Source organism: Telmatherina bonti (assembly GCF_933228915.1).
Source record: "Telmatherina bonti genome assembly, chromosome: 7".
In the NCBI taxonomy this organism is placed as follows: Eukaryota; Metazoa; Chordata; class Actinopteri; order Atheriniformes; family Telmatherinidae; genus Telmatherina; species Telmatherina bonti.
This window is the reverse complement of record NC_136625.1, coordinates 18,305,233-18,331,667: the sequence shown is the minus strand read 5'-3', so window position 1 is coordinate 18,331,667 and position 26,435 is coordinate 18,305,233. Positions and strand designations below refer to the sequence as shown.

The 26,435-nt window shown below is 37.5% G+C and overlaps 3 protein-coding genes across 4 annotated transcripts; all 3 read left to right on the top strand.

Annotated features, from left to right (window-relative positions):
- The first annotated feature begins 10,780 nt into the window (after window positions 1–10,780).
- LOC306757887 (protein THEM6-like) lies at window positions 10,781–13,731 on the top strand. The gene is made up of 3 exons (XM_079243061.1): window positions 10,781–10,826; window positions 12,696–13,201; window positions 13,291–13,731. The coding sequence occupies exons 2-3, from the start codon at window positions 12,698–12,700 to the stop codon at window positions 13,396–13,398; spliced, it is 612 nt and encodes a 203-aa protein (XP_079099187.1). The 5' UTR covers window positions 10,781–10,826; window positions 12,696–12,697; the 3' UTR covers window positions 13,399–13,731.
- Window positions 13,732–15,194: 1,463 nt separating this feature from the next.
- Window positions 15,195–17,981, top strand: LOC306757888 (protein THEM6-like). Of its 2 annotated transcripts, none has more exons than XM_079243063.1 (3): window positions 15,195–15,264; window positions 15,795–16,299; window positions 16,528–17,981. In XM_079243063.1, the coding sequence occupies exons 2-3, from the start codon at window positions 15,799–15,801 to the stop codon at window positions 16,633–16,635; spliced, it is 609 nt and encodes a 202-aa protein (XP_079099189.1). In that variant the 5' UTR covers window positions 15,195–15,264; window positions 15,795–15,798; the 3' UTR covers window positions 16,636–17,981. The 2 variants fall into 2 exon arrangements, with proteins under 2 accessions (XP_079099189.1, XP_079099188.1); XM_079243062.1 differs by lacking the exon at window positions 15,195–15,264 and adding an exon at window positions 15,280–15,533.
- Window positions 17,982–19,456: 1,475 nt separating this feature from the next.
- On the top strand, window positions 19,457–26,281 carry ftr67 (finTRIM family, member 67). The gene is made up of 7 exons (XM_079244253.1): window positions 19,457–20,122; window positions 23,142–23,237; window positions 23,389–23,622; window positions 23,722–23,881; window positions 23,970–24,071; window positions 24,980–25,069; window positions 25,840–26,281. Exons 1-7 carry the CDS (start codon window positions 19,523–19,525, stop codon window positions 25,905–25,907), a joined length of 1,350 nt encoding a protein of 449 aa, XP_079100379.1. The 5' UTR covers window positions 19,457–19,522; the 3' UTR covers window positions 25,908–26,281.
- The last annotated feature ends 154 nt before the right edge of the window (window positions 26,282–26,435 follow it).

Here is a 26,435-nt window from a genome sequence, read left to right as displayed (position 1 = left end):
TCACACTAGCAAAAAGGCCAGAGAAAAATGTTTTGGTTTTTTTTCCAGTTTGTTTTGGACAAGAATAAACAAAATAAATGTTTTAGCAAATGGTTTCATGTAAAAATGACTAAGTTAATAAAAATGAAACAACAGCAGTGAGATGGTTGAAATTTGAAACTGTAGTTATAATAAACAGTTTGGATTTTACATGCCCAAATCAAAAGTTAGAGATGGCTCAGGTAGGTTTATTTCCACAATTGTTAAATAAAATTCAGTCACTTCAAATTTACCTCAACCAAATGGTAGACAAGGAACTTAAAGGGTTAACTCTGTCCAGTGGTCCTTCCAACATTGTATAATCTTTCAACAAATTTAGAAAGCTAGTGTCTTAAATTCAGTTGTTTGCTTTTTTTTCTTTTTTTTTTTTTTTTTTTTAAATTTATTCCCTTATCAGTCAGTGTGACATCTAAAGAATATAGGAGGTAAACTGTTCATATACCTGGGTTGGATATACAAACTGCTTCACGATTCAGGGTTCACGAGTATTTAAGACTGGTTGGAATTACTTGAGTTATCTGTATTACTTACTTGATTTTTCTAGTGTAAAAGTCTAAAGTTGAAGTTATGCCCAACTCACTGGTTGAATTGCACCTTGAAAGCCAGCATCTTGTTGTACCAATAGCAGTGGTTAAATTAGGAAATATTTTCCATTTAAATTATATTTTGGATTTATTCACCATTATCTTGTTTTTCCTTTATCAGTGTATTGATTGATCTCTTGCAGATTGCTGTTGTGGAGGGTTTATATATGCTCTTCAGAGAGCTTTTGCCCCGCCAAGGATCCCAGCGAGGGGAAAAATTCATTGAGGACCAGGATGTTTTTGACAACTCATTATATTGCTGGGCACATCTCATTCACAAAATAGGGGTATAGATTTAAGTTTCATCTACTTTTTGTTTTTTTTGGACAAGGGGTGTGTTCCAGTTGTCTTGAATTTCCGAGCAGCTGAGAGGAAATGACGTAATTACCAGGTAGTTGCAGTTGGACCAAGTTGGAGAAAAATGGATGCCTCTATAATATGAAAAAATCAATAGAAAAAACAATGGTAAGAATGTGCACCATGCAAATACTGGCTAATTTAAATCATGATTGATCAAACCAATTTATTTTTGTTTTTTTGTTTTTTTTAACAAGCCAATACAAAAACATAATGATCTTTTTTAAAGGTTAGGAATTGGAAAACTTAATGGAAACTAAATATATTAAGAATTTTATTGAGGATAACGATTAACTACAAGATGTGGTGGTTGCAGCTGTTTTTAAATCTGGAAGCTCAAGGTCCTCTGAAACTTACGAGTTCCAGGCTTGGAATTCCAGGTTCTCTTCAGCATTTCCAGCACAAATTTCTCGGAGTTCCAAGGACAACAGGAATGCATGATAAGGCTGTTCATATGCCAGTAATTTGCATAGACACATTATACCTTAGTGTAAGCCAAGAGTCATTGAAACTGTAACTACAAGTGTATCGTCATTTTCTCATATTGATAGAAACAGTCATCTGAGCATGAAGTCTATGCTCCAATCCCTCTTGTGTCTGGAGATGGAGACCACCTCTGTGAACCAGTCAGAGTACCTGGGGTACCAATGGTCTTTGAACGAGCAGATGTTCTTCGGAAAATCAAAGGTTACATTGAGAGTGTTTGAAACTTAACCATTAATATGCTACATTACATCATTTTCCTATTATTCTAGTTTTTCATGGGTTTTTTTTATCTCACTTTTAGATTACTTTTATTTTTTAATTACATTGAAGATAAAAATATGAATCTAGAAATTAAATGTTTAATAGATTGGCTCCACTCTCAGCGATGTGCAATGACAACTAACATAATGCTGTTGTATTTTCAAAGCTGTTCTTTCTGTGCTGTTCTACAGTTTTTGCATTCAAGTGCTGATTTTGAAAGTTGTAGATTCCTTTGTACTTTGATTTCAAACATTTTGATTTTAGTCTTACTACTGGGACTATACTAAATTGTATTTTTTGTAGAGAACGCTTTTACTTTGTATAACTTGGTGATGTATTCTTTTGTTTTTTAGATGGAGAGAAAATTCCAAACTGCTCTGAGGAGCCCTTGCGAGAAAGTTCAATACAGAGAGCCACTGACATTGAGAAAATCCTCCTCAGCTTGCCTCGTTATTTCAGCAAATATCCACTTTGGATTACTAACAGCCAAGTGTCTCCTCAGAAGTATGTATACCTAAATGTTCCTTTTTTTTTTTTTTTTTTTTTTGACATATGTTAGAATTACCTCCTTTAAAAATCTAAATGGTAATACTTTTGAGTGTCCTACATTTGTTGAACAAGGAAGTTTTAACATGAGCTAATGCTAAACTTTATCATGTCTGATATGGATAAATTCAATATGGCCTACTTTTTCAATATTTCATCAACTTTATAAATTCAAAAATGTATTATTGGATGTTTTTATTATGATGCAAATTAGCTTTGTTATGCTAGTATGGTGAGGGTGAGTTGTTTTTTTTCATGCAGTATTTTGAGTAGTGTAGTGTTTTCTGGGGGCAAGTTATTTGTATCATAAAGACCAAATCAGTCTTCCCAAACACCACAACTCCAGTCTCTCGAGGACCATGGTTTTCTCTTGAGGAAAGTTCTACCATACCACCCAAAGGACTATACTAGGGGAGGACCACCTCTGGTCCTCAGGGGGCCACAATCCTGCCACAATTGTATCACCACTTCAACACATCTGACTCAAATTAATCAGTCATTATACAGAACCTTATAGGCTACTGGATCAGTTTAGTATAAGCCAGACGTGTTGGAGCAGGGATACATAAAAAAAAAAAAACCCAGCAGGAAGTGGTGCCCAAGGAACAACTTTGGGCACCCCTGGTCTAGACTGTTGGTCATGGCTTGCTTCTATCATTTCTAGAAATCCTTTTTTGCATCAGTTTTTAGTAGTAATCTAATATTTCTGAGATACTGATTTTGGGCTTTTTAGTTGTCAGTAATAATCAAAATGAAAAAAATAATTGAAGTATATCACTGTGAGAAATGACTGTCTACATTATACAAGTTTCCCTTTTTGAATGAAATTATAGGAATAGATCAACTTTTTCATGATTTTCCAGTTATGATCACCAGCTGAATATGGTGCTAACTTTTTCCTATTATTTAAATCTGGTTCTCACTTCACAGTATATTGGCTGTACAGAACCACAGTTAAAAAAAAAAAGTCGCCACTGCTCCCAGCAGTGTTTGTTTTGAACATATTGGTGATCTGATTGACACACTGCTGATTGCTAAATTTCCTCATAATTCTTATTGAACACAACATTTTTTTGAAATGTGAAGATTAGGGACTTATTTTTAATAAAGCAAAACTCAGTTATAAGTAATCTCAGAATTTCAGTTAAATGCATCACTGGAAAGGTCAAGCAGTGGGGTCGTCACATTCATTTCATAATCTTTTGGGGTCAGCTGTCAAGCATTAGACATAATCCCTGATAAACCAAACCTGAAACCTTTCTCTAAGATGAGCCACACAGTGCCATTTTGTGGTTAACACTTTACACTGGTAGCTGACAAAAACAAGTTTACTTACCATGCAGTGTTTAAATTCTACATGCAATTTTCCTGAAGAGTTTTACTTCAAAGAAATACACCACACAAAACGTCTTTACTAATCTCTCAAATGACATTTAAGCTTTCAGATCAATATTCAGCGAACCTTTGGAAGCATGGTGGAAGGACTCAAATCTGTCACTCAGCTTGAGGTGGTGCCACCTCTGCGCCTGAAAGACCTGGGAGAGGTGGGGGGTCGCCTTATTATGCTCAGTGAAGGTATTTGAGATTAAACACTTGTGATACAATGCTTTACTTATCTCAGGATAACTTTGTAGTGTTCATTGTAGTTATTCTTTTTCCTCCCCACTGAATCAGACAACCTTGGTATCTACTTGCATAAAGACAAAGGAGCTACGCATATGATCAAAGTGCAAGATTGTCTTGATGGAAAGATAAAAACTGTAGATGTGAATGTGCTGGCAGCCAAGTGAGTATCATGAAATGAGAGGGGGGGTGATTGGTGTGCTGCAATACAAGAGTTGGATCAATTTAAGATTATCTATTTAGATAAAACATTTATTTAAAATTACGGTGCAGATGACATACAGAATGTTTGTTAAATTAACAATTTTTATCAGAAAAAATGGGATATCTCCTTTTTATACATTGACCAAAGAATTTGTATTCCACCAAAAATAGCTGTTATTGGTCAGAAATTAATTGGATTAAAAATCAGCATTTTAATTTTGGCTTAAATTATTCTAAATGTTCACACAAATTTTCATATAATTTCAAATGATTTTCCTCTGGAGGTTTTCTTTTTGTTATAAATCATATACATACTGGAATAAAAATTGTTTTTGAAAATGGCTTTTTCTGAAAACCAAAGGTCTGTTTATCAGGTAAGTCTAGTTCATTATGAGAATAAGCAAATCTAATGACCAGAGCCCATAAGGTCTACCTGATGTATATTTGTTGTTTATGTTGGTAAAATCTGCAGTGTCTTCCTGACTGTTTTTTTTTTTTTTTTGTTGTTTTTTTTTTGTTATGCATAATGCAGAACTGGTGACCACAGAAAAGATGAAACATTTCATACAACCAGGTGTCCAAAAGAGGCAATAATGGTAAAACTTGAGCTATAATCATCCATAATATAAAGAAGTTTTTGCTGCTTAAACAGCCAAGCAGACATATTTTACGTCACTCTTTTGAATTTTCAAATTAGGTGTTGATAGATACCAGCTCCTCCATGGAAGAAGAGTGCTATGGAAATGCAGAAATCAAGAAAATTAATGTTGTGAAAGAGCTGTTTGACAACTTTGCCACCAGAAGCATGGCTTACGATTTCCACCATGTTATTGGTCTTGTGAAGTTTGACTCTCTGGTGAAACTCCTCCACACATTCACTGAAAATCTGGAGAAGTTCAAGGTAAGTTTGCAAAGGACTTGGGTTGCTTCAACATTAAATCAATCTTATCTGTTTGGTTTGCCTGAGCATTGAGAGGGTTTATGAATTAAATATCTGCCAGTCTATTTGGTTTCATTTTGTGACTACAGTCACAATGCTTGTGAAAACATTTGATTAATTTACCCTCCAGTTATGTCTGTTCAGTAGGCTAGTTTTTTTTATATCCATTTTTTAGTATACTTAAAACTACATTGTGTTGCAAACATATTCTAACAACTTTAGTTTTTTTATCTGCTGTCTCAGAAATATATCCATAAGTTTATTGTATTAACACAGATAGTGGTGCAGAGCACAGGAAAAGTGAAAGGGAATGCTGTAGAATGGTATGACTATCCTAAGTAATGTTTGATTAATGTGAGCCTTAAGGCAACATCAGGCCAGGCCTGGTCATTGCTGTTTCGTAGCATAGTAAAAAATAAATGAGTAAGCTATATAAATGAGTAATTTTCTGGACAGAAAAGAGAAACTGAGGACAGACCAGTGGAGATGAACAAAAGAAATGACAGACTGTAATCATGTTCTTCATTTATAGGTGCACATACGTAACATTGAGGCGAGTGGATGTACTCTGCTGTATGATGCACTACGACGAGGAGCATGTGAGCTTGAAAAGGTCAAGACACGGTTCCCTGATTGTAAACTCCGCATTATATGTCTCACTGATGGAAATGACTCTGGGTAAACTTCCTCCTGTATTACCTTCACGTTTGACCCAAAGAGAAGTTGACTAATGATCTTTTTATAATGCTTAAGATCCTCAATAGAACCAGTTGCCGTTACAGCCAAACTGCTCAAGTCAAACATCGTCGTGGATTCAATCCTCCTTGGAAATGTGGAAAACAACATGCTGCATGGGATCAGCAATGCAACAGGTATAACCTAAATAACTGATAATTGGATATCTGTGTAAAGTTCTCAATATTCTACAATATGTGAAATGACTTAACAGGACTAAGCTGCTTTAGGAGACTTGATTATAGGGTCAGGTACACATCAGTGGCTTCTGTGGTTATATTAGACAAATTCTACCTAAAATTTGTCCACTTCATTGTGTCAAGGGGGCTGCTGTTTCAAACCACAAACAAGTAAAGAAGGTCTGAAGCTCTTTGAGATTGAGACAGTTCTGTCTTTGGCGCAGAGAAAATCAAAGGAAAAACTTGACCCATCTTCCATCTCTGAGGTCAGTTACAGTGCTCAATATTGAAGTCCATTAAAGATGGATGACTGCGTATCTTTAAGACATCCTCCTTGTTGTCTTACAGTGCACATTAACTGGCATCTTTTCTACTCATGGATATGATGAGTATCCGGAGACATCCTTGCCAAGCCAGATAAACAGCAAAGTGACCGTGACAGAGTGGTGAGTGATACAGGTGTATACTGAATTGATGGAAATGATTGTTAAAGCTAATGTGCAACCCATCATTTTTGCAAAATGAAGGCTTTTATTCAATGTTAGGTAAACTGTTTGACATGTCTGCAGGACTGACGGGATGTTTTCTTACCTATTAACAGCTGGATAACATTAATGTTAATGATAGTTTAGAGGTTTTAACAAAATGTAAGAAACAAAATCTCATTCAGTTCCTTGTCATTAATGGTGACTAATTTAAATTCTTTAAATGACTTGGAAGGAATATAAAGATCCAGTCAGTTAAAACACTTCTAAATGGTAAATATTTCTTTTGAGACAGTAAGAGATTCCAGTAAACATTTTCCTCATGAATGTGAGGTTTATTGCAGATACTTTTGTTAACTTTAACTAACATTTAATGTATCAATCTTTAAATTCAGTGCCCTGAAAAAGAAGATTCAGGAGTCAAAGGATGACCGATTCTTTGAAAAGGATAAACGCGTCCTGGAGGAGCTGAGGAGCCTGCATTGTGACCCTCATCCCTTCATTAGAGTATTTCCATCAGAGGCAGACTTTTGTAAGATTTCTCTTGTTCCTTTTTTAACTTCCTTGTATTGTTATTGATATTTTCTTCCCTTTGAGTCCCTTTTGTTTGTTTTTGTTTTCTTGTCTTTTCAGCATTCTGGAGAATTCTCATGCAAGGCCCCCCAGACACGCCATACGAGAAAGGTGTGTTTGAGTTATACTGCCAGTTTGGTCAAGACTACCCAGTGAAGCCTCCAGTCGTCCGTTTTGTCACTCGTGTATCCTTCTTTAAAAAATAAAAATAAAAAAAATAAAAAAAACATACACTGCTTAAAAAAAATAAAGGGAACACACAGGTAGTGACCAGAGACGACTTCTCAGCTCTGCTTTCTGGCTGATGGTTTGGACACTTTTGAATTCCGGCGGTGCTGTTACTCTAGTAGTAGCATGAGACGGAGTCTACAACCCACACAAGTGGCTCAGGTAGTGCAGCTCATCCACGATGGCACATCAATGTGAGCTGTGGCAAAAAGGTTTGCTGTGTCTGTCAGCGTAGTGTCCAGAGCATGGAGGCGCTACCAGGAGACAGGCCAGTACATCAGGAGACATGAGGAGGCTGTGGGATGGCAACAACCCAGCAGCAGGACCGCTACCACCTCCTTTGTGCAAGGAGGAACAGGAGGAGCACTGCCAGAGCCCTGCAAAATGAGCTCCAGCAGGCCACAAATGTGCATGTGTCTGCTCAAACAGTCAGAAACAGACTCCATGAGGGTGGTATGAGGGCCCGACGTCCATAGGTGGGGGTTGTGCTTACAGCCCAACACCGTGCAGGACGTTTGGCATTTTCCAGACAACACCAAGATTGGCAAATTCACCACTGGCGCCCTCTGCTCTTCACAGATGGAAAGCAGGTTCACACTGAGCACATGTGACAGTCTGGAGACGCCGTGGAGAACGTTCTGCTGCCTGCAACGTCAGTAATGGTGTGGGGTGGCATTTCTTTGGAGGGCCACACAGCCCTCCATGTGTTCGCCAGAGGTAGCCTGACTGCCATTAGGTACCGAGATGAGATCCTCAGACCCCTTGTGGGACCATATGCTGGTGCGGTTGGCCCTGGGTTCCTTCTAATGCAAGACAGTGCTAGACCTCATGTGGCTGGAGTGTGTAAGTAGTTCCTGCAACACGAAGGTATTGATGTTATGGACTGGCCTGCCCAGACCTGAATCCAGTTAAGCAAATCTGGGACATCATGTCTCGCTCCATCCACCAACGCCAAGTTGCACCACAGACTGTCCAGGATGCTTTAGTCCAGGTCTGGGAGGAGATCCCTCATTAGAACATCCGCCGCCTCATCAGGAGCATGCCCAGGCGTTGTAGGGAGGTCATACAGGCACGTGGAAGCCACACACACTACTGAGCCTCATTTTAACTTGTTTAAAGGACATTACATCAAAGTTGGATCAGCCTGTAGTGTGTTTTTCCACTTTTAATTTTGAGTATGACTCCAAATCTAGACCTCCATGGGTTGATACATTTGATTTTTATTGATAATTTTTGCGTGATTTTGTTGTCAGCACATTCAACTATGGAAAGAAAGTATTTAATAAAAATATTTCATTCATTTAGATCTACAAAACGTTACTTTAGTGTTCCCTTTATTTTTTTTTTTTATTGAGCAGTGTATTTCATTCCTTATCATTCTGTGCTGTTTGCGTGTTTTTGTTGTAGCATTTCTTAATATGATGACAGGTATATCACTGCAACGTCAACAGTGTGGGCCGCATCTGCCACAACATCTTTGACCGCAGCTACAATGCTCACGTAACCATGAGAGAGGTCTTTGATGCTGTGTATGGACTGCTCATCATCCCAGAACCTGACGATCCACTGGACAGGTAAGATACATGTTAATTTTATTGTTAAAAATGCTCTCTGTGATGTAAGCGTGTTATCTTGTCTTGAACTGTGAGTAATGTCTGTTAACACAAGATTGTAGCTGAAACATTCTAACAGGGACCATGATACTGCCATATGCAAACATATTTACCAGGTTTACAGACATTTCTTGCTATTAAATAAAATGACATACAACTAAGGCCAGAAACATGATTGCTTAACCATATTTGCAGGGATGTATATTCCATGTAAATGCCTTGGCCATAATGATGAAAATCTTTTAAAAGCAGGATACTGATATGCCTGTGATTGCACTGATGTATGTCAGGAAATTGACTGAAGTCCAATTAAAATGGATTTTCCAAAAATGCTAACTTTGAGTGGATTAGTTGTATGTATGTGTTGTATGTGTTTTATCTGTTGAACTTCTTTAAAAAGCATTTTGGCAGAAGAATTCTTGACAAACCGTGAAATGTATGAACAAGAAGCCAGGAAGCAGACAGAAAAGTGTGCTGGGAAGTCGCTGGATGACATGGAAAAGGTAAATGATCAGCTGATGCATTTACTGACTGATGGTGTGACTCACACTTACCTTGAACATCCTTCTGTGGTTTTTCTCTCCTGAAGACACTGGTGGATCCTGTTCCACGGTTCATACCTCAACATCTGCTTTGTCCCCTCACCAAGAAGATGTTTGTTGATCCAGTGAAAACTGTGTATGGCACAGTGTATGAACGGAAAGCCATTGAGGAACACCTCAAACAGTAAGTTGTAAACATCACATGGTCACTTGCCCGTTGCATTTTCTTTTGCTTGTAGAAGCTATTCATATGTTCAGCAATTTCACACCTATAAATAAAGGTGGCCTGGCTTGGCTAAAAGAGTCAGAAGTTAACATTTCAGGTGATACTGTCTGCAAATTCTGTCTTTCAGACATCAATATGATCCGATGGCTGGCCCAGGACATGATCTTGAAATGAGTGACATCACAGCAGACCGGGACATGAAGAAAATGGTGAAGGATCATCGATCTCGACAAATTCAATAAATGTGAAGAAAAGTTTCATTTTGAAATTAAACTTGTTGGAGAGTTTGTGGAAATTGAAAAGTTGTTGTTCATTAACTTCGTTTGGTTACAGCATGTTTGACTTAATTTACACTCAGCTGTGTGACATTAATTTCACACTGATACAAAACACTAGTTTAATCTTTGAAAAGCTCCTAATTCATAGTTTCTATTGTTTGTTGTTTGAAACATTGGATAACAACTTGAAGAGTATCCTTTACCTAAATATAAGCCCCTCTCCCTGTCCCCCATTTTTAAAATTTCTTTACATTTACATTAAATGAAAAAGCTAATGTAAATTGATTTTTTTTTTTGTTTGTTTGTACATTAAAGGTTCGTGACAGTGTGCCTTTGTTGTGATGGAATAAATTGTCATTGTACATGTGCTTTATTTTTTCTTATCCCTCATGTAATATTATAGTAAATTTAGTTTAAACTCTAAGGGACCAAGACTCATAGATCATTTGGATTTAAATTTGCTATACTGAATTAATCCAGTTACAATTGGCACTGAGAAGGAAACTTGGAGCATCCAAACTAAGGTTTTGCAGTCACACTTGCTGATAAAGTACTTTTGTTCATTTTAATTTTTTAAATTTCTAATAGGTTATCCATACTAAACTTAACACTATCATCGTCTCTAATGTGCCTCGCGTCACGTGGACAGGAAGTGATCTGTGCGCATACCATCAAATTAACTTGTTTGCGATCAGTGTGACAAATGCAGGTCATCGACCTGCTGATAATTCCCACTGTATTCACGTGTATTTTTATCATAGTAAATAATTTAAAAAGAAAGCTCTTACACCCTCCCTTCTGTCTGATCATGGAACGCGGTTTATTTGTTGTGCTTTTATGTTGAAAGCTGTTACCGGAAGTATTTACCGGGTACAGTTGAGCGCTGCCGACTCTGCAGATTTGGCAGGACGGTTCCAACAGCAGCAGGTTAGTGGTAAATTCACACAAGTTTTACATTTTCTTTAGACTTTTTCGAAACTTTTAAAACTTTTTTAGTTCACGAGCTATGCTTCTGTACTACAGTTTCAAATATTGGAACAAATAATTTGACCCCATCGGCATGTAATTAAAAATCACAGATTTTCATTTTCAGACCTCTCCAATGATTTTAAATGACGTTAATGTTGGGCAAATACTTGTTAAAAAGTCTGTGGTGCTGTTATCGTAAAGATTTCTATTAATATCTATGGGCATGGGTAAACTTTATGAGGAGTGTGCTGAAAAGAAGCAACTTAAGCAAAAGTAAACAGCTTTACCTGCGAAACCTGTTAACACTGAAATGTTTGACAGTTGCAGTCGGTGAAACCTGTCCTGTCAGTGCTGCCTGCTAAAGGGAAGATTTACCTCCAGCTATGAGGAAGTGCCATAAACCCAGAATGATCTCGCAGTTCACTTCATTGGTAAAATAATCCCATTGAGGAATAGACATGGAAAGTGTGACTACACTACAAGTATTTGAATAAACTTTGTGAAAAATGATTCTGTCGTTCAGTTTGTAGTATGAGTCATTTTTAATCAGATTTGCAACCCTGAACTAGTCTGTATGCATTTGTTAGGTATAACATTAAGTTCAACATTTTTTTTGGTTGATTGGTTTGCAGTGCGCAATGTATTTAGAGGTGATTTAACGACCATCTATTCAACAGCAATTTGAAATTTCTAAACTTTATTTTGCCAGACAGAAAATTAAAATGGTAAAAACAGTCATGTAAAGATATGACTGGTAGCTGACCTGCTGCATTGGAGTGAACAGTACCATAATGAAGGGTGTGAATCCTAATGAATGGAAACAGTTTGAAATGAAACAAGACTGTGTCATGTTTAAAAAGCCCTTGAGGCGCTTGCTCACTTTCATATGATGTTTGTTATAGTTTTAGAATTTTCTAAATGTTTCCCTTAAAGTCATACAGATCAATGTGCTTATTTTCCAGAGGGTTCACAGACTTGCTTTGTGAATGATTTGATAATTCCCAAATACTGGCTAATGCCCACATTCACATTTTTCTGTTTGAAATCGTAATTAAGAAAATGTGTGTTTTCCTGTTTCTTGATAAATACTTAAATTGGCATCTCAATACACTAGTGTTAATATGTATAAAAAAAAGTAAAAACAATGCAGTTATTTGCAAATAAATTTGATCTTTAAATTACATACACTGAAAATAAAAGATTTTTAATGTTCAACCTGATATGCGTGGGTTTTTAAAAAAATTTTAATTAATGCCTGCAACTTGTTCCAAAAAGCTGGGACAGGGGCAACAAAAGACTAGGAAAGTTGAGGAATCCTCAAAAAACACCTGTTTGGCATATTCTACAGGTGAGCAGATTGATTAGAAACAGGTGAGCGTTGTGATCGGGTATAAAAGAAGCATCCCCCATAGGCTAAGGCATTCACAAGCAAAGATGGAGTGAAGTTCAACCCTTTGCGAACAACTCTGTGAGCATGTCCAACAGTTTAAGGATGTTTCTCAATGTATATTTGCAAGGAAGTTTGGGATTTCATCATTTAAGACTAACATCATTATGTAAAGGATAGTGATGGGCTCAGGAACATTTCAGAAAACTATTCTCAGTTCACTCACTTTGTCGCTACGTCTAAAAGTTCAAGTTAAAACAACCACGCAACGCAAAAGCCGTATGTCAACAATGCTGAAAACATGAGCTTCTCTTGGCCTGAGCTCATCTGAGGCTGATTCAGTGTGGAAAAGTCTGCTGTGGTCTGATGAGTTCAGTCCACATTTCAAATTGATCAGCAAACATTAACTTCTCTGCTTTGTGTATGTCCTTTTCTTTAAGAGATGTGGTGGGTGCCGTGGTTGCTCGCAGCCTTGCTGGTTCTCATCTGCAGTGTGGATGTGTGGTACTTCCTGCGGATTGCTGTGGTTGTCCTGCGGGCATGGTTTCAGCCTCCAGTCTGGGATGTCACAGCAGAGCAGGTCCTGACCGGCCGGGTCACTCCACGTGACATTGACATGTGTCACATGAACAATGCTCGTTACCTTCGGGAGTGTGACTTTGCCCGCATCTCTCTCTACGTACGGAACGGTGTGTTCAAGGCAGTACGAGCCCTTGGAGCATCGATGGTTGTGGGAGCCACCACTATACGTTATCGCAGGGCTCTGTGTATTGGAGAAGGTTATGAACTCCGTAGTCGGATTGTCACGTGGGATGACAAAGCCTTTTTCTTGGAGCATAGGTTTGTGTCAAATAAAGATGGGATTGTGTCTGCTGTCATGTACTGCAAGCAGAGTGTCATTCGCAGTAGTCCAGACAAGATCATGCAGCATCTGTGTAAAAGGAAGGTAAGGATGGAAATATGCCTTTCAACGCACTTACATGTGGGTAGTATCAGTGCTGTGTCTAACTACGATTTTTGGTGTGTTCCCTGCAGGTGGAGTGTCCTGAGTTTCCAGAGGATCTTCAGCACTGGGTGAATTTCATTTCTGCCAGCAGCCAGGCCCTCAGGGTTGAGAGTGGTTTAGAGAAGAAGAACAAATAAGGAATTACATGACAGCTTTGAGTACTTGCATTTTGTAAGCCAAACAGGATAGCAGCCCATGATTCGAAGTCTTCTGAGAGAAGCTTTTAAATTCTCTTCACAATTACTTGACTAAGACACAGTTGTGCCTGCATCTCATTGAATGAACTCTTTGATTAACTAAGCTTAACATAAATCCCAGTATTTTCAAGTCTCCAATGCTTGTTTAACTGTACATTTCTTATTTTTTAGGAGTTGCAAATGGCAGTATGTTGTCATTACTTGTTAAGAAATGGAAAAAGTCTTGTATGCCTACAAACTGAGGTCTTACTGCTGCAATAAAAACAAATCTATGACATTAGTTTTGAGTTTTCACTCAAGCCAAATCTAAAATCAATGCTAAGGGAGTGGTTGATGTGGCGAGCCCAGTAAACATTGATGGTCTGGGTCCTGGTATGATTGGATCACCAAGATACTGTTTCCTCACAGCAGTGTCAATCCTGACAGTTATTACTGTCAGTATTTTCATACTAAGAAACAGAAATGAAGCAGTTTGTGCAGAATGGGGCTGTGGGCAACTGCTCTGTGCATGTGTGTCACTGTGTGAGAGATACGATGAGTTTTCTTAATAGCTATGCTGCTTTGGTGTGTCAAGACTTGTTTTACTTTAATATACATACATTTTCTTTAATCATATACAGCATTTGCCTTTGGCAGCAAAAGCGCTTAATGAATAAAGTTTAATTTGTTTTGATTTGGTATTACTTATAATGCTAGGAAGAGAGAAATATATAAGCGATGTATTAAATATTACAGTACTCAAGAACACAGAGGTACATTCCTATGCACATAACTGTCTTTGCATATTCTCATTGGTGGTTTCACAGATTTCACCAAATGCAATCTGGGTAGAGGCATCCTTTTTTCATCTTTAAGTATATCTTAAACCATCATCTATCTGAGAGCGATTATTTGCCTAACCCATTTGACACCTTAACATTTCTGATGTATACCACTCTGTCTACTGTGCATATTTAGCAGTTATTTCATAGACCGGGGTTGGTCACTAAATTCTCCCCTGATGCGATTGTGGGTATAAGTGGTTGGTTGTCTTTCTGGCAACTCTAATTTTGAGATCACACTGTACCGTGCCTCTTGTCTAGTAGCTGCTGGGATAGACTCCAAACTCCCATGATCCTGCACTGGAATAAACGTATATGGACAATGGATGGATTCATTTCTTGCTGTACTGAACCTTAAATAACATTCCTCTATTACATGCTGCTTTTGAGACAACCATCTGCTAAATGACTAAATGTAAATTAATACAAACACAAAGTACTCATCAGGTTCAGACTATATGCAGAGATCATTTTGATGGAGTATTTATTTGAATTCAAATTCAGCTGCAGGATTAGGTTTTCCAAGCCACATTTGGTCCTTTATCAGTATTAAAGGTAAACATTTGCTTGTATACTGTATGTGGGTGGATGACATTTGTTGTCAAGCTGATATTAACCAATGTGAGATGGTAATGGACACAATCTTTGCATTTATTAACCTTTTTTTTCTTTGTGGAATGAAATGTTTGATAAAAATAACAAGAACTCGAGGGCTATATATATGTTATTTTTTTTACTGAACGGCGATCTGAAGCTATGAGCTTCATGGATGGGTGGATCTCTTAGAGAAAGGGGGCAAAGTAATGCATTTAAGATGAGAGATAGAGCTGATAACGTCAGTCGTTGCGAAACTCCGTGTAACCATGCCGACAAATCGGCCAATAAAATGTCGTGTCGTCACACACCCGGAAGTCATGGTAATTGATTCTACCGGCTTCTTGAAGTTGCATCTCATCTCATGGTAGCACTTTCTCCGGCACGCACAGTGAGTTTCCCCAGTTAAAGACAATCAGCTTTTTTGTTTTTAAGGCTGCTGCTTAAATTTCACCATTAAACTGCGTCCGAGTTTGTCTGTGCTTATTCCAAGGCCACGAGTTTCCCGCAGCTAGCAGCTAAGCTAACAGAATTGGCTGTCACAGCAGGTTGTAGCTCGTTCATTTGGACGGACCAGTGTTAGCTTCCTGGTCCTCAAGGTTGAAGCGACTGCATGTCGGAACTTGCTGCCTCCGGATTTTTATTCAGATTACAAACCTAGTGAGTACAAAAATACAAACATCGTAGATTTTATACTCATCCCGCAGTGACATTGATAAGGTCAAAGATGCATTAATTCAAAATAGACTGTGGTCACAAATTTAGAAAACATTTCAAAGCATTGTTTAGAAAATTATTACAGGCCTTCATATAAAGTCAAACGATTAAGCCAAATGTAGTTGCTGTTATAATCTGTTACTTATATGTCTTAAAATCCACCTGTCTCTCTTCTTTTGTGTAATACACGGACTGTTGTTACAGAGAGATGTTACTGTTGGTGCTTGGTGCCCTCCTCCTCCTCTTCTGCAATCTGGATGTGTGGTACTTCCTACGTGGTGCCCAGGTTTTCTTTGAGGCATGGTTCCAGCCCAAAGTAGAGGACATTCTTGCTGAGCAGAGTGTTGATGGAGTGGTCCTTACCCATGATTTGGACTATTTAGGTCACATGAACAACTCTCGATATCTGAGGGAATGTGACTTTGCTCGCTTCCACCACTACATGAGAAATGGGCTATTCATGGCCTCACGCAAACTGGGGGCCAAACTGGTGGTAGGTGCCTCTACCATCCGTTACAGGCGCTCTTTGGCATTTCGAGAAGCTTTTGAAATCCGGACCAAAGTACTAGGTTGGGATGAGAAGGCATTTTACCTGGAGCAGCGCTTTGTGTCCAAGAAAGATGGCTTTGTATCTGCAGTCATGCTTTGTAGGCAGAATGTGGTGCGCTGTAGCCCAGAGGGGATCATTGAATTCATCCACAAAAGAAAGGTAAGTAATGCCACCATGAATAAAATATATATATTTTAAAATACATATATATATATATATATATATATATATATGTATGTCATAGTCTAATTAGCAGTTAGGACCCACAGTTTCTTTTTTAGGATATTGCTGAACACATCTTATAAAAAATTGTTTCCATTTGGTTCTGCAGCTTAAATTTGTGTTACAGTTTTGCTTACATGGTTTCAATCCTGTGATTTTGTGCAGATTGAGTGCCCAGAGTTTCCAGAGGAGCTCAAACACTGGATCAGCTTCATTACAGCCAGCAGCCAAGCACTGAGAGCAGAGAGTGGACTTGAGGATAAGAATAAATGAAGCCACACCATGACACCACATATCATGAGTGTAGACACATATCATACCATTGCACTGACATGTAAACTATACATACACTTAGATAAACATTTACACATAGCTGAGTTTTAGTCACTTCCAGTATTCCACGTACCTCTGATCTGGGTCAGTCTTACCTGATGTGTATTTTTGTATGATATGAAATTCTGAACTTAAGACAGCTAAATATTTTAAAAAAAACTTGAACTTTGTGAAAGTTGCTCTCTCAAAAGTGAACGTGGAACGTAGCTTTATCTTTGCAGCTTAGTCAGTAGTTGACTGTGAGTAGACTGGTTTCAGACATTTTCATTCTCATTAAGCAAAATCCTGCAATTTCAAATACGCATGTAGCTCAAAACTTAATTGTCCAATGACACCAGTGCATGTTTAAAAAAAAAAAATCAGAATATTTTTGTGCCTGTTTTTAGTCATTTACAATTATGGAGAGTTATGTTTAACAGAAATAAGGGGGGAAAAAAGCATAGGAGAGAGGAAATACTTGAATAGACATGTTGAACTTGTGCTGTCAAATGTTTTACCTATCCCATCATTACTTTTTGCACAATTAATTCCTTTAAAAACCCAAAAAGTAATTTGACATTATGAAGGAATAATTTATCAGCACAGTATTGAATTATTGCCATATTTTAAATGCAGTGATTTAAAAGGACAGCCACCTGATTGAAACTGCATGTGAGTAAGAGAATGTGTTTGAATATTGATTGGCTGGTGCAATAAGCAATGCTAACATGATGTTGCTGGCAGCTTTTCCAAAACTGCAATGCACAATAATCACTGAATGTTTGACTTTTCTCATTGAGAATTAATCTATAAAGTGTGCAGCCTTCTGTATCAAAGCTTCTGTTTGTGACCAAAGTAATGTATTGTTCTGTGTTGGGAAAATTAGATTTTTAAAGTTGTATGTCCAATCTGTTATATGGTTATGTGAAAAAGAAATGACCCTCTTGGTAAGTCTTTAAGGTACATATGTGTGTAGTTTACAAGAAAACAGAACAAAATTAAACAAAAAAAGCTCCAAAAAACAGCTTGTCCTTGTCTTAATGAGATAAATACCATCTCAGATTAACAATATAGCATTTGTAGACCCCATAAATATCCCCACTTCAGTCTTGTCTGTCTAAATAATCCATAATTTTGAGAGCAACAGACTGGGATTGAAAGACCAGATGGATTTTTTTTTTAAAGATCCATTCTTTGTACTTGAAACCTGATGTTTAAAAGAGGGTGTTTCCTTTTCATATGACTTATGTTGTCATTGCACTGACCAAAAAAAAACCCCTATTTAATACATTGAAGTTTGAGATTATGCACTGCATTTTAATTTTCGTACTGTTCTTTATGATTTATTGAAACTAAATTATTTATCTAAAGATTATTTCTTGTGTTTGTTCATTTGAATGCATTTTGAATTAAAATGCACTGGAAAATGTATCTGGGTGATTTAGTGTCCTTACAACTGAAGTTGTGTGCTATTTTACTTTGACTTAGTATGTTGGAACCTCAGATCTGCTTCTAAAGGAATTTTAAATTGAGTCAAACCTCCACTTGAATATTTTTATATACCACATTGTATTTTGCAGCATATTTGCAATGCAGGGGTATATGATCATACATTTGTCTTAGTTTTTAGTTTAATTTTTATTAAACACATACCTGATGTGATCTGTTATTACCATCAAAACAAATCAAGCATGTGTGACAAATGGTATCGGATTTAAAAAAAAACAAAAAAAACCAAAAGCTATGAACATATATGGTTTCTGACCTCATTTTAACCTTATAAATTCCAGAGAAATCTTGTAAAAGTCCCTATTGCACTAAAATCCATCTTGCAAAAACATGCACATATACAATTTAATCCAGTGTATGATTAGTGCAAGTTATTAAATCTGAGATGTATTCTTTTCTTTTTTTTAGAAATTTAGTGTTTCTGTTACAAATGCAGAGTAACTAAACACATTTTTCAACCCAACACTTAGGACTGCTTTCTTTATGACTATTTAAATGTCAAAAGTCTCAATATTTTACAACAATGAAAAGACCAGTAAACTTACCCGGAGACTGCCCCCATCTCTGATTTCTCATCTCAGCTGCTGCTTTGTGAAACATTATCAGAACTCAAATAATTTGATATACCATAAAACTGATCTCACTACCTTTTATATCACTATGGACATCTTACTTAGCGGTATGTTAAACTAGAAAAAAAAATAGTCAATTGCTTTTTCTTTGCCATTTCACTTTACATGGATGACCTAATAATTGATGTACAACATACACTCACACACAATGGTAGGCAAAGTATCTGTTAAGAGTTAAGTGAAGACGAATTAAGAACCTGTCTGATGTTTCACTTTAGTTATATTAGTTCTTTAATTTCCAGGTGGAGGTTACGTTTTCACACGCTCTTTGCGATTGGCTTAAAATGATGTGTCTGTAAAGTGCCCTGTGACAACATTGTTGTGAAGTGGCGCTATACAAATAAAGCTGAATTGAATTTTGGCAATGACATATTGATAAGAGTGGTATGAGAATACAATATATTACAACTTTATTTATAAAGCACTTTAATAAAAAAAAAAAACAAAAAAAACCCCACAATGACTAAAACAGATAAATTAAAAAAAAAGTGAAGTGAAACAAAATGGAGGGATTAAATATATAATTTTTCTTTTATGTTTATTCTAATTTCAATCATTGTTTTTAAAAATTAAATCCCCTCCAGTTTCCGGTGACGCAGCTTTGACCACGCCCTCTCTTTTCACTTCCTGTAAACAAAGCAGCGCCGCTGTTCAGCCACGCTCCCGTGTTTTCTGTTATTTTCTACCCCTACTGTGTATTTTCGACTATGGCACAGGCCGGAGTGGTACTGGACAAGGACCAGTTTAACTGCTCCATATGTCTGGACGTGTTAAGAGACCCGGTAACGATTCCTTGCGGACACAGTTACTGCTCGGGCTGCATCCAGGACTACTGGGACCAGGATGACTTTCTCGGGATCTTCGTCTGTCCACAATGCCGACAGAGCTTCAACCCGAGGCCGGTGCTCGCCAGGAACACCATGCTCGCTGATGTGGTGGAGAAGTTCAAGAAGACGGGACTCCAGGAGGCCTCGGCACCCGCGGATAATCTTTGCTTTGCCGAAGCCAACGACGTGGAGTGCGACGTCTGCCCCGGGAGGAAAAACAAAGCTGTCAAGTCCTGCCTGGTGTGTCTGGCCTCGTACTGTGACGTCCACGTCCAGCCTCACTACGACTCTCCTGCTTTTAAGAAGCACAAGCTGGTGTCTGCCTCTAAAAGACTCCAGGAGACGATCTGTCCTCGACACGACAAGCTGCTGGAGGTGTACTGTCGCACCGACAGGCGCTGCATCTGCTACCTGTGTTTGACAGACGAACACAAAGGACACGACACGGTGCTGGCCGAGGCAGAAATACAGAACAAACAGGTAATAATTACATCACCTTATTCATTCTAGATAATCTCCTGCAGCCTTGTCTGATTTTATGCATCCTGCACAACAATCTGCAGCAGAATTGAACTGCAAGAATTAAACAGACAGTATTTCTTTTAGATCCTTCAATTTTGTATTATTGAACTTTTTTTTTTTTTTTTTTTTTTTCAGAAGTCTAGGCTTTTTAATTTGTTAACGAGAGTCAAGGCTCAACTAAACCTCTACTTTTTTTTTCTTTTTAATCAAAGCCCTGCTACTAGACACAGACAGCCAAATCTGATTTTCAGTCTAATCTAAGATGACTTAAACTGAACATTGATCTTCAGTTTGTATTGACTAAAACATGTGGATTCGTCTTCATACTTTGTTTTCAAGGAATTTCACATTTTGAAATTTGTGTTTTTATAGGTTTTTATTTTAAACTGGGCTAGTACTTGTATCATTTGGTGTTTAGGTGAATAATATCAGTAGTATTTCCCCTTTTTAGAGTCCACAGAGTTGGTTTGTTTGGGTGTTTATGACAGAGTTTGGAATTTTGCTTTGTTTTTAACAAAGAGTTTAACTGTGGAAAAACTTGTGATCAATAATAACATAAAATGCTTAATGCTGTTTGAAATAGTGCTGTGAAATGTAGTTAAGAAGCAGAAGTTCTCTCTCTCAGAAGTTAAACTATTAGCAGAATCAGAAATCTTTTAGTTTATTTTGAAAACGAATGAAAAATTATGTGTAATAGGATTTTTTTCCAAGGTTTTATTGCCAATATAGAGAGAATTGCTGAATGTCCCTTATGAGATCCTTTAAAAAAGAAAAAAAAATTTAGCTGAAAACGTCTAGTTTTGAACACCAAGCAAGGATTTTTTAAATCATGCTGTCTCTAACTGTTTTAGCTGTTCAGTTTAATTTTTTTTTATTTTCTATTTATTTTCAGGCTTCTGAGCCTTTTTTCTGATCCAATCAACCTAATCTTGACTCAGCTGATAATTGATTTACAATGAACTTTTAATTCATGCATTTATTTATTATTTTTTTAAATCCCATCTGTTGTTACTGTTTGGTTGAAACAAGATCCAAATTATTCTTGAAACTCTTAAATCAGAATTGCATTTTCATCAGTCGTCAGTGTTCCAGTGGGGATCTCATGTTTACAATATCCTGACTTTACTCTGGGCTTACAAATATTTCCTTTTGTTTGCTTCTCCTGAAATAAATAAAAGGCAAGGCGACATATAATACTACCCAGTTTAAGTAGGCCGTGTTTCTTAGACCCTCATAGTTTTAATGAACGATGACAAATTATAGCTTTTCTAATGAAAACTATAATAATAAGATCTTACTGATACATTTTTGTGATAATGTAGATTGTCATTACACCACTGATGATTACAACAGTATGTCACCTGTATTATACTTCAGATCAGTATCACATTGCAGACCACTTTCTGTGAAAAATCAGGTTTAAATTAATCAAGATACACTGATTCCAATCTGCTCATTACCCATTTGTGTTTAGATCTGGATCCAAGCAACTGGTCGCTCTGGGTTTGGACACAGATTGAAGCCTCGTTCCAGTGTTTATCCTTCTCTCCTTTCACCTAGTAGAAGGTTATGAAACGGGATTCCCGATGAAAACCATTTGGTCGGTCTTTTCTAGACTTGCTTCGCAGAATTTGTAGCTTTATTTAACTTTTTTTTTTTAATCCAGAAGACAAACTTCTGTAATTTGTGTCCCCAGTGCAGTTGCTCAGGGCAGACCAAATACAGATAACATGTATAAGATATAACAGAGTTAAAAGTCACCTCCTTACATGAAGACTACAAATTCAAAATATAAAAAATGATGTTTAAACATAGTAAAATAATGCTGCCTTAAATTGTAATATTAATGCAATTTTTATATCTTTATAGCAAAAATAATAGTAAAACAAAGCAGGACTGTAAAGGAAGTAGTTTACACAATTAATATGAAAATCTAAGGAGAGGAACCACCAGGTCAGCTCGCTGGATCAATCTCTCTCTTTCTTTTTCTCTCTCCCTCTCTCTTTCTCTCACACGCACACACACTCTCACACACACTTCAATTAATTCATGTAGAGCAATCAAAAGAAAAGGAATAGATTTAGTTTAAGGGAGAAGGATGAGAAGCCTTCCCCCCTTCTCCTTCTCACCTCACCTAACCTCTCTCTTCTAGAGGTTTTTGTTCATCCTGGGGGAAGTGTGCAGAGTGAGAAATAAGGAAGTAAATTTTCCTTATATACTGATCTTTCAGCAATATTACATGATACAAGTCCTTAGTAGGCATTTTAACATGTTAATGACGTCTGATTTGCTAATTGATCTGAAGACAAACAGTTCATTATTAGTTCAGTGCGTATAAAGCTTCATATTGAAACATCTGCGATCTTGCACGTCTACGAGGCGCTCCGACGCTTCCTCACACAACGGTTGTGGTTTGCACCTCAACAGGGCACACGGGTGGTTTGTGTGTAAACGTCTGTTGTTTGCTCTTTCTTTGTAGCTTGTTGTGAAGCAGTTAGAGTAAATATCACCCCCTTTCCCCTCTTTTTTTACTCTCTTTTCAAGGCCGCTTCCCTGTTCCAACACATCTGAAACATCCTGCAGACACTTTGTTAAGCATTACAAATTCATCAACTTATTTCAGCTGTGAATACCTCCAGCTGCTTCATCATAACATAAAGCACCATCAACATTATGAGCAAGCAAGATTATAATTATAGGCATTCAAAATAATGACTGGGTTTCACAAAATCAGCTCATACAACATCATCATGGTCAGATAATATACGTAACATTTGTTGTCAGAAAACACCAAGTCAAGGGATGGAAAAAGAAACTTTAAAATGGCATCATTTAGCTGATTTTTAACTTATGAATTAGACTCTTAAATGTCCAGTTGAAGTAGTTGGTTTTACCTGGTAAGTAAAACGTTTTAGTTTTCAATTGTGGTGACTTGTCCGTGAGTTTCATTCTGTAATATTGCAACATATTTCCTCAGCGGCAGCTTGGTGACATGAAGCAGAGCTCCCAGCTGAGGATTCAGCAAAAAGAAAAGGAGGCGCAGGAGCTGAGACAAGCCATTTTCTCACTAACGGTAGGTACCAATGTCTTTTTTTTTTTCCCTTTTCTCCCCCAACCACTAAATGATAAAAAATCTCCCGTAGTTAATATTACAGCTTGTGTGAATCTTTCTAAAGCAATCGTCTCTGCTGAACTGCTGATGGACGCATTGTGTCTCCCTCCAGCATTCCGCCAGGACTACGGCAGAGGAGAGCGACCTCATCTTTACTGAGCTAATTCGTTCGATCGAGCTGAAGCGCTTCGAAGTGAGAGAGCTGATCAAAGCCCAGGAAAAAACGGCTGTCAGTGAGGCTGAGCAGCTGCTGGAGAAGATCCAGAAGGAGGTCGCTGAGCTGAAGAAGAGTGAGGCTGAGTTAGACCAGCTGTCCCACACGGAGGACGTCGTGCAGTTCCTTGAGGTGATTCCTCTCAGGCTTATTTATGATTCCTGTTTTTCTCAGAATGTGACTCACTGATGCTCTTTTAAATGCCAGCTCTTCTTTGTGTCATTGTTTCAGAGCTGTCAGTCTCTTCATGCCCCACCTGTGCTGTCAGCTTCCCCTTCACTCAGAGCTGACCCTGGCCTCTCCTTCAGCCTCGTGATGACAGCTGTGTCTGATTTTAAGGGGCTTTTACAGGAAGTGTGCCAGGGAGGATTTGTCAGCATCTATGAGAGAGGTAGATGTATGTTTTAATGTGTTTTTATAATTTATTCAGCTAGTTTTTCATGTGAATTCACCTTTTTTTTTTTCTTTCTTTCTTATAGTACGAGATGTTACAATTATAGGTCCTCAAAATCCAGCAGTTCAGTGTAACACTACCCACACAGCTGAGACTGCTTCAGCCACACACATGGAGTCGCCAGGAGGTGAGTAACATCAACTCAGCTGAGTAGGATATAACACATCCATGTATCAGTCTGGGAATTTCATTAAAACATGAAAAAGTTTGTGAAACAAAACAGAGGAGCGTTTAATCCATATGAGTGTTTATTGTTGGTCAAATTCAGTGTAGATTTGATCCGATTTTATCCCTTTTTTTATGATTTCGCTCCTATACTTGCATACTTGAATTCAACATCTTGTGTTTAGTAAAGTTTTTCAGAGTTGTTGCCGTCATGTTTGTAAGTGCGCTGGTCGCTGTCGTCTATGACATAGCAAGTAAACTTCCAGGTCAGGGGGGGCCCCCAGCTCTGGTTCCTCAAGAACTGCAGGGTTTGCATGTATCCTACATTGGGATACATTGAAAACCTGCAGGACCGACATTGCCCCCCCGTTCTACAATCTTTGTTTTAGACGTACATTTTGCTGCTCCAACGATTTTTATTTTCTTGCTCATTAGAAATTTTTGATTTTAGATTAGTATTTGTTTTGTTTTCTGTACATCTGATAATTACATTTAATTCAAGGCCTTCCCGGAAGTATGCATGCATACAATATAGAAATATATAAAACACAGTAATACCTTCTTAATTGTACATAACAAATACAGTTAATCTGAAGTGTACATGTGTAAAAAAAAATGTCCATGTTTTGAGTGTTTTTGTTTTAACCGTGTGTGCGTGTGTGTGTTATGTTTCACCCATAACATCGTGTATGCCTAATTTGTGCATTTTTTTCATACTAATAAATCATTCTCCTATTTCAGCGCTGTTATCTTGCAGTCAGCATGTGTGTTTACAGCAGAGTTTGCTGAATCTGCATGACTGCTGCAGGTTTTTACGGTTTGGACTTCTGAAACCCTGCACCAACTGTGTTTGTGTTTTTGTCACCGCAGCGGTCCCTCTTCTCGGTCTGGACCAAGCTCCTGTGAGCCCTCTAAACCCCTTCCTCACTCCTGGACCAACATTTTCCCTCTCACCGTTTGGTAAACTGAGCCACTACCACACGCGCTGCATTTAGCTCATAAGAAGGGTTCCACTTAAACCAGCAAGTCAAACACACATTAAATAAGAAATTTTAAAGTGAACTAGAAATAAAAATCTCACAAAGCCATAAATAACATTCAGTCTGCCCTGTTCTGAAAGGGGAGCAGTTTCTGTGTGAGGTGGACATCGTAGAAGTTATTCTATTTATCAGCTGAAACCCCAATTCTTCCTCTTTATTGATGGATAATTTTACTTTCTTGATATCACTGGTATCTTAAGAAACAAAAACATAATGTTTATGATTCTTATTTTGTTTTTATGAATTAGCTAAAGTAAATCAATAGAACATAGCAGTCACAACCTCACAAAGTAAATTTAATTAATAAAAAAATAGCATAATAAAACTCTGACACCTGAATATTAACCCATCAGAATGGCATATATGACACATAATTCCTGAGTCTTAATGAACACCAGAAAGCAGAAGATTATGCTGTAAGATTTTTGACATATCACATGGTAAAAGGGTAAATTTCCCTAAAATATTTTAATTTTTTTTTATTTTAAATTTTGTTAAGGGACGAATAAAAACCTCATAAAAAACAAAACACTGGGTTAATCTGATAAAGCTCTTTATGGGTTCATTTTGTAACACATTATTGATTTTATGTTATTCAAATATTAACCTGTGCATGTTATTATTTAACAGATCTGTGTTTGTTCTGCTGCCTCAAGGTGCTACATGTTAATAAATCCTCTTTTGTCTTAGGTTCCAAACTGTCCTCGGGATCAAGACAGAGATACCTTCAGCGTCGCCCCCACCCCAGGAGAAAATAGATATCAACTGGACATTAAACTCCATCTTTCACATGCAACCACACAGGCTGAATTTAACCATATTTCATTGCTCTCCTCATGCAAAGCTGCACTACCACTCATGGACTGAATTTTTAAATACTTAATTTGTTTTGTATAAGCTTACCTCCTCTGTTAACAGCTACTCTTGAATGTTTTATTATAAAAGGTCAATGACAATCAGTTTAAGTATTAAGTAGCATTAAGTTATTTCAGTATTAGCATCTGCATTAACATGTATTATAGTAAAGCTTTAGTTTTTATGCTTTGCAAGTTTTCTGCAGTTTTAACTCAAATTCTGAACAGCTGTTTTGCTTTGGAGACCTACATGTAAAAAAAAAAAACCCACCAAACTGTACCACTACATTAAAGCGTAAACAAAGCAGACTTTCTCACAGCTTGTGTTTATTTTCAAGTGGTCTGGTTCACATTTCATAGAACAAAATCAGGCGTCAGGAGAAGTAGTTTGACGTGTCAGGTTATATAAAAAGTCAGTGCATCCAATGTGAG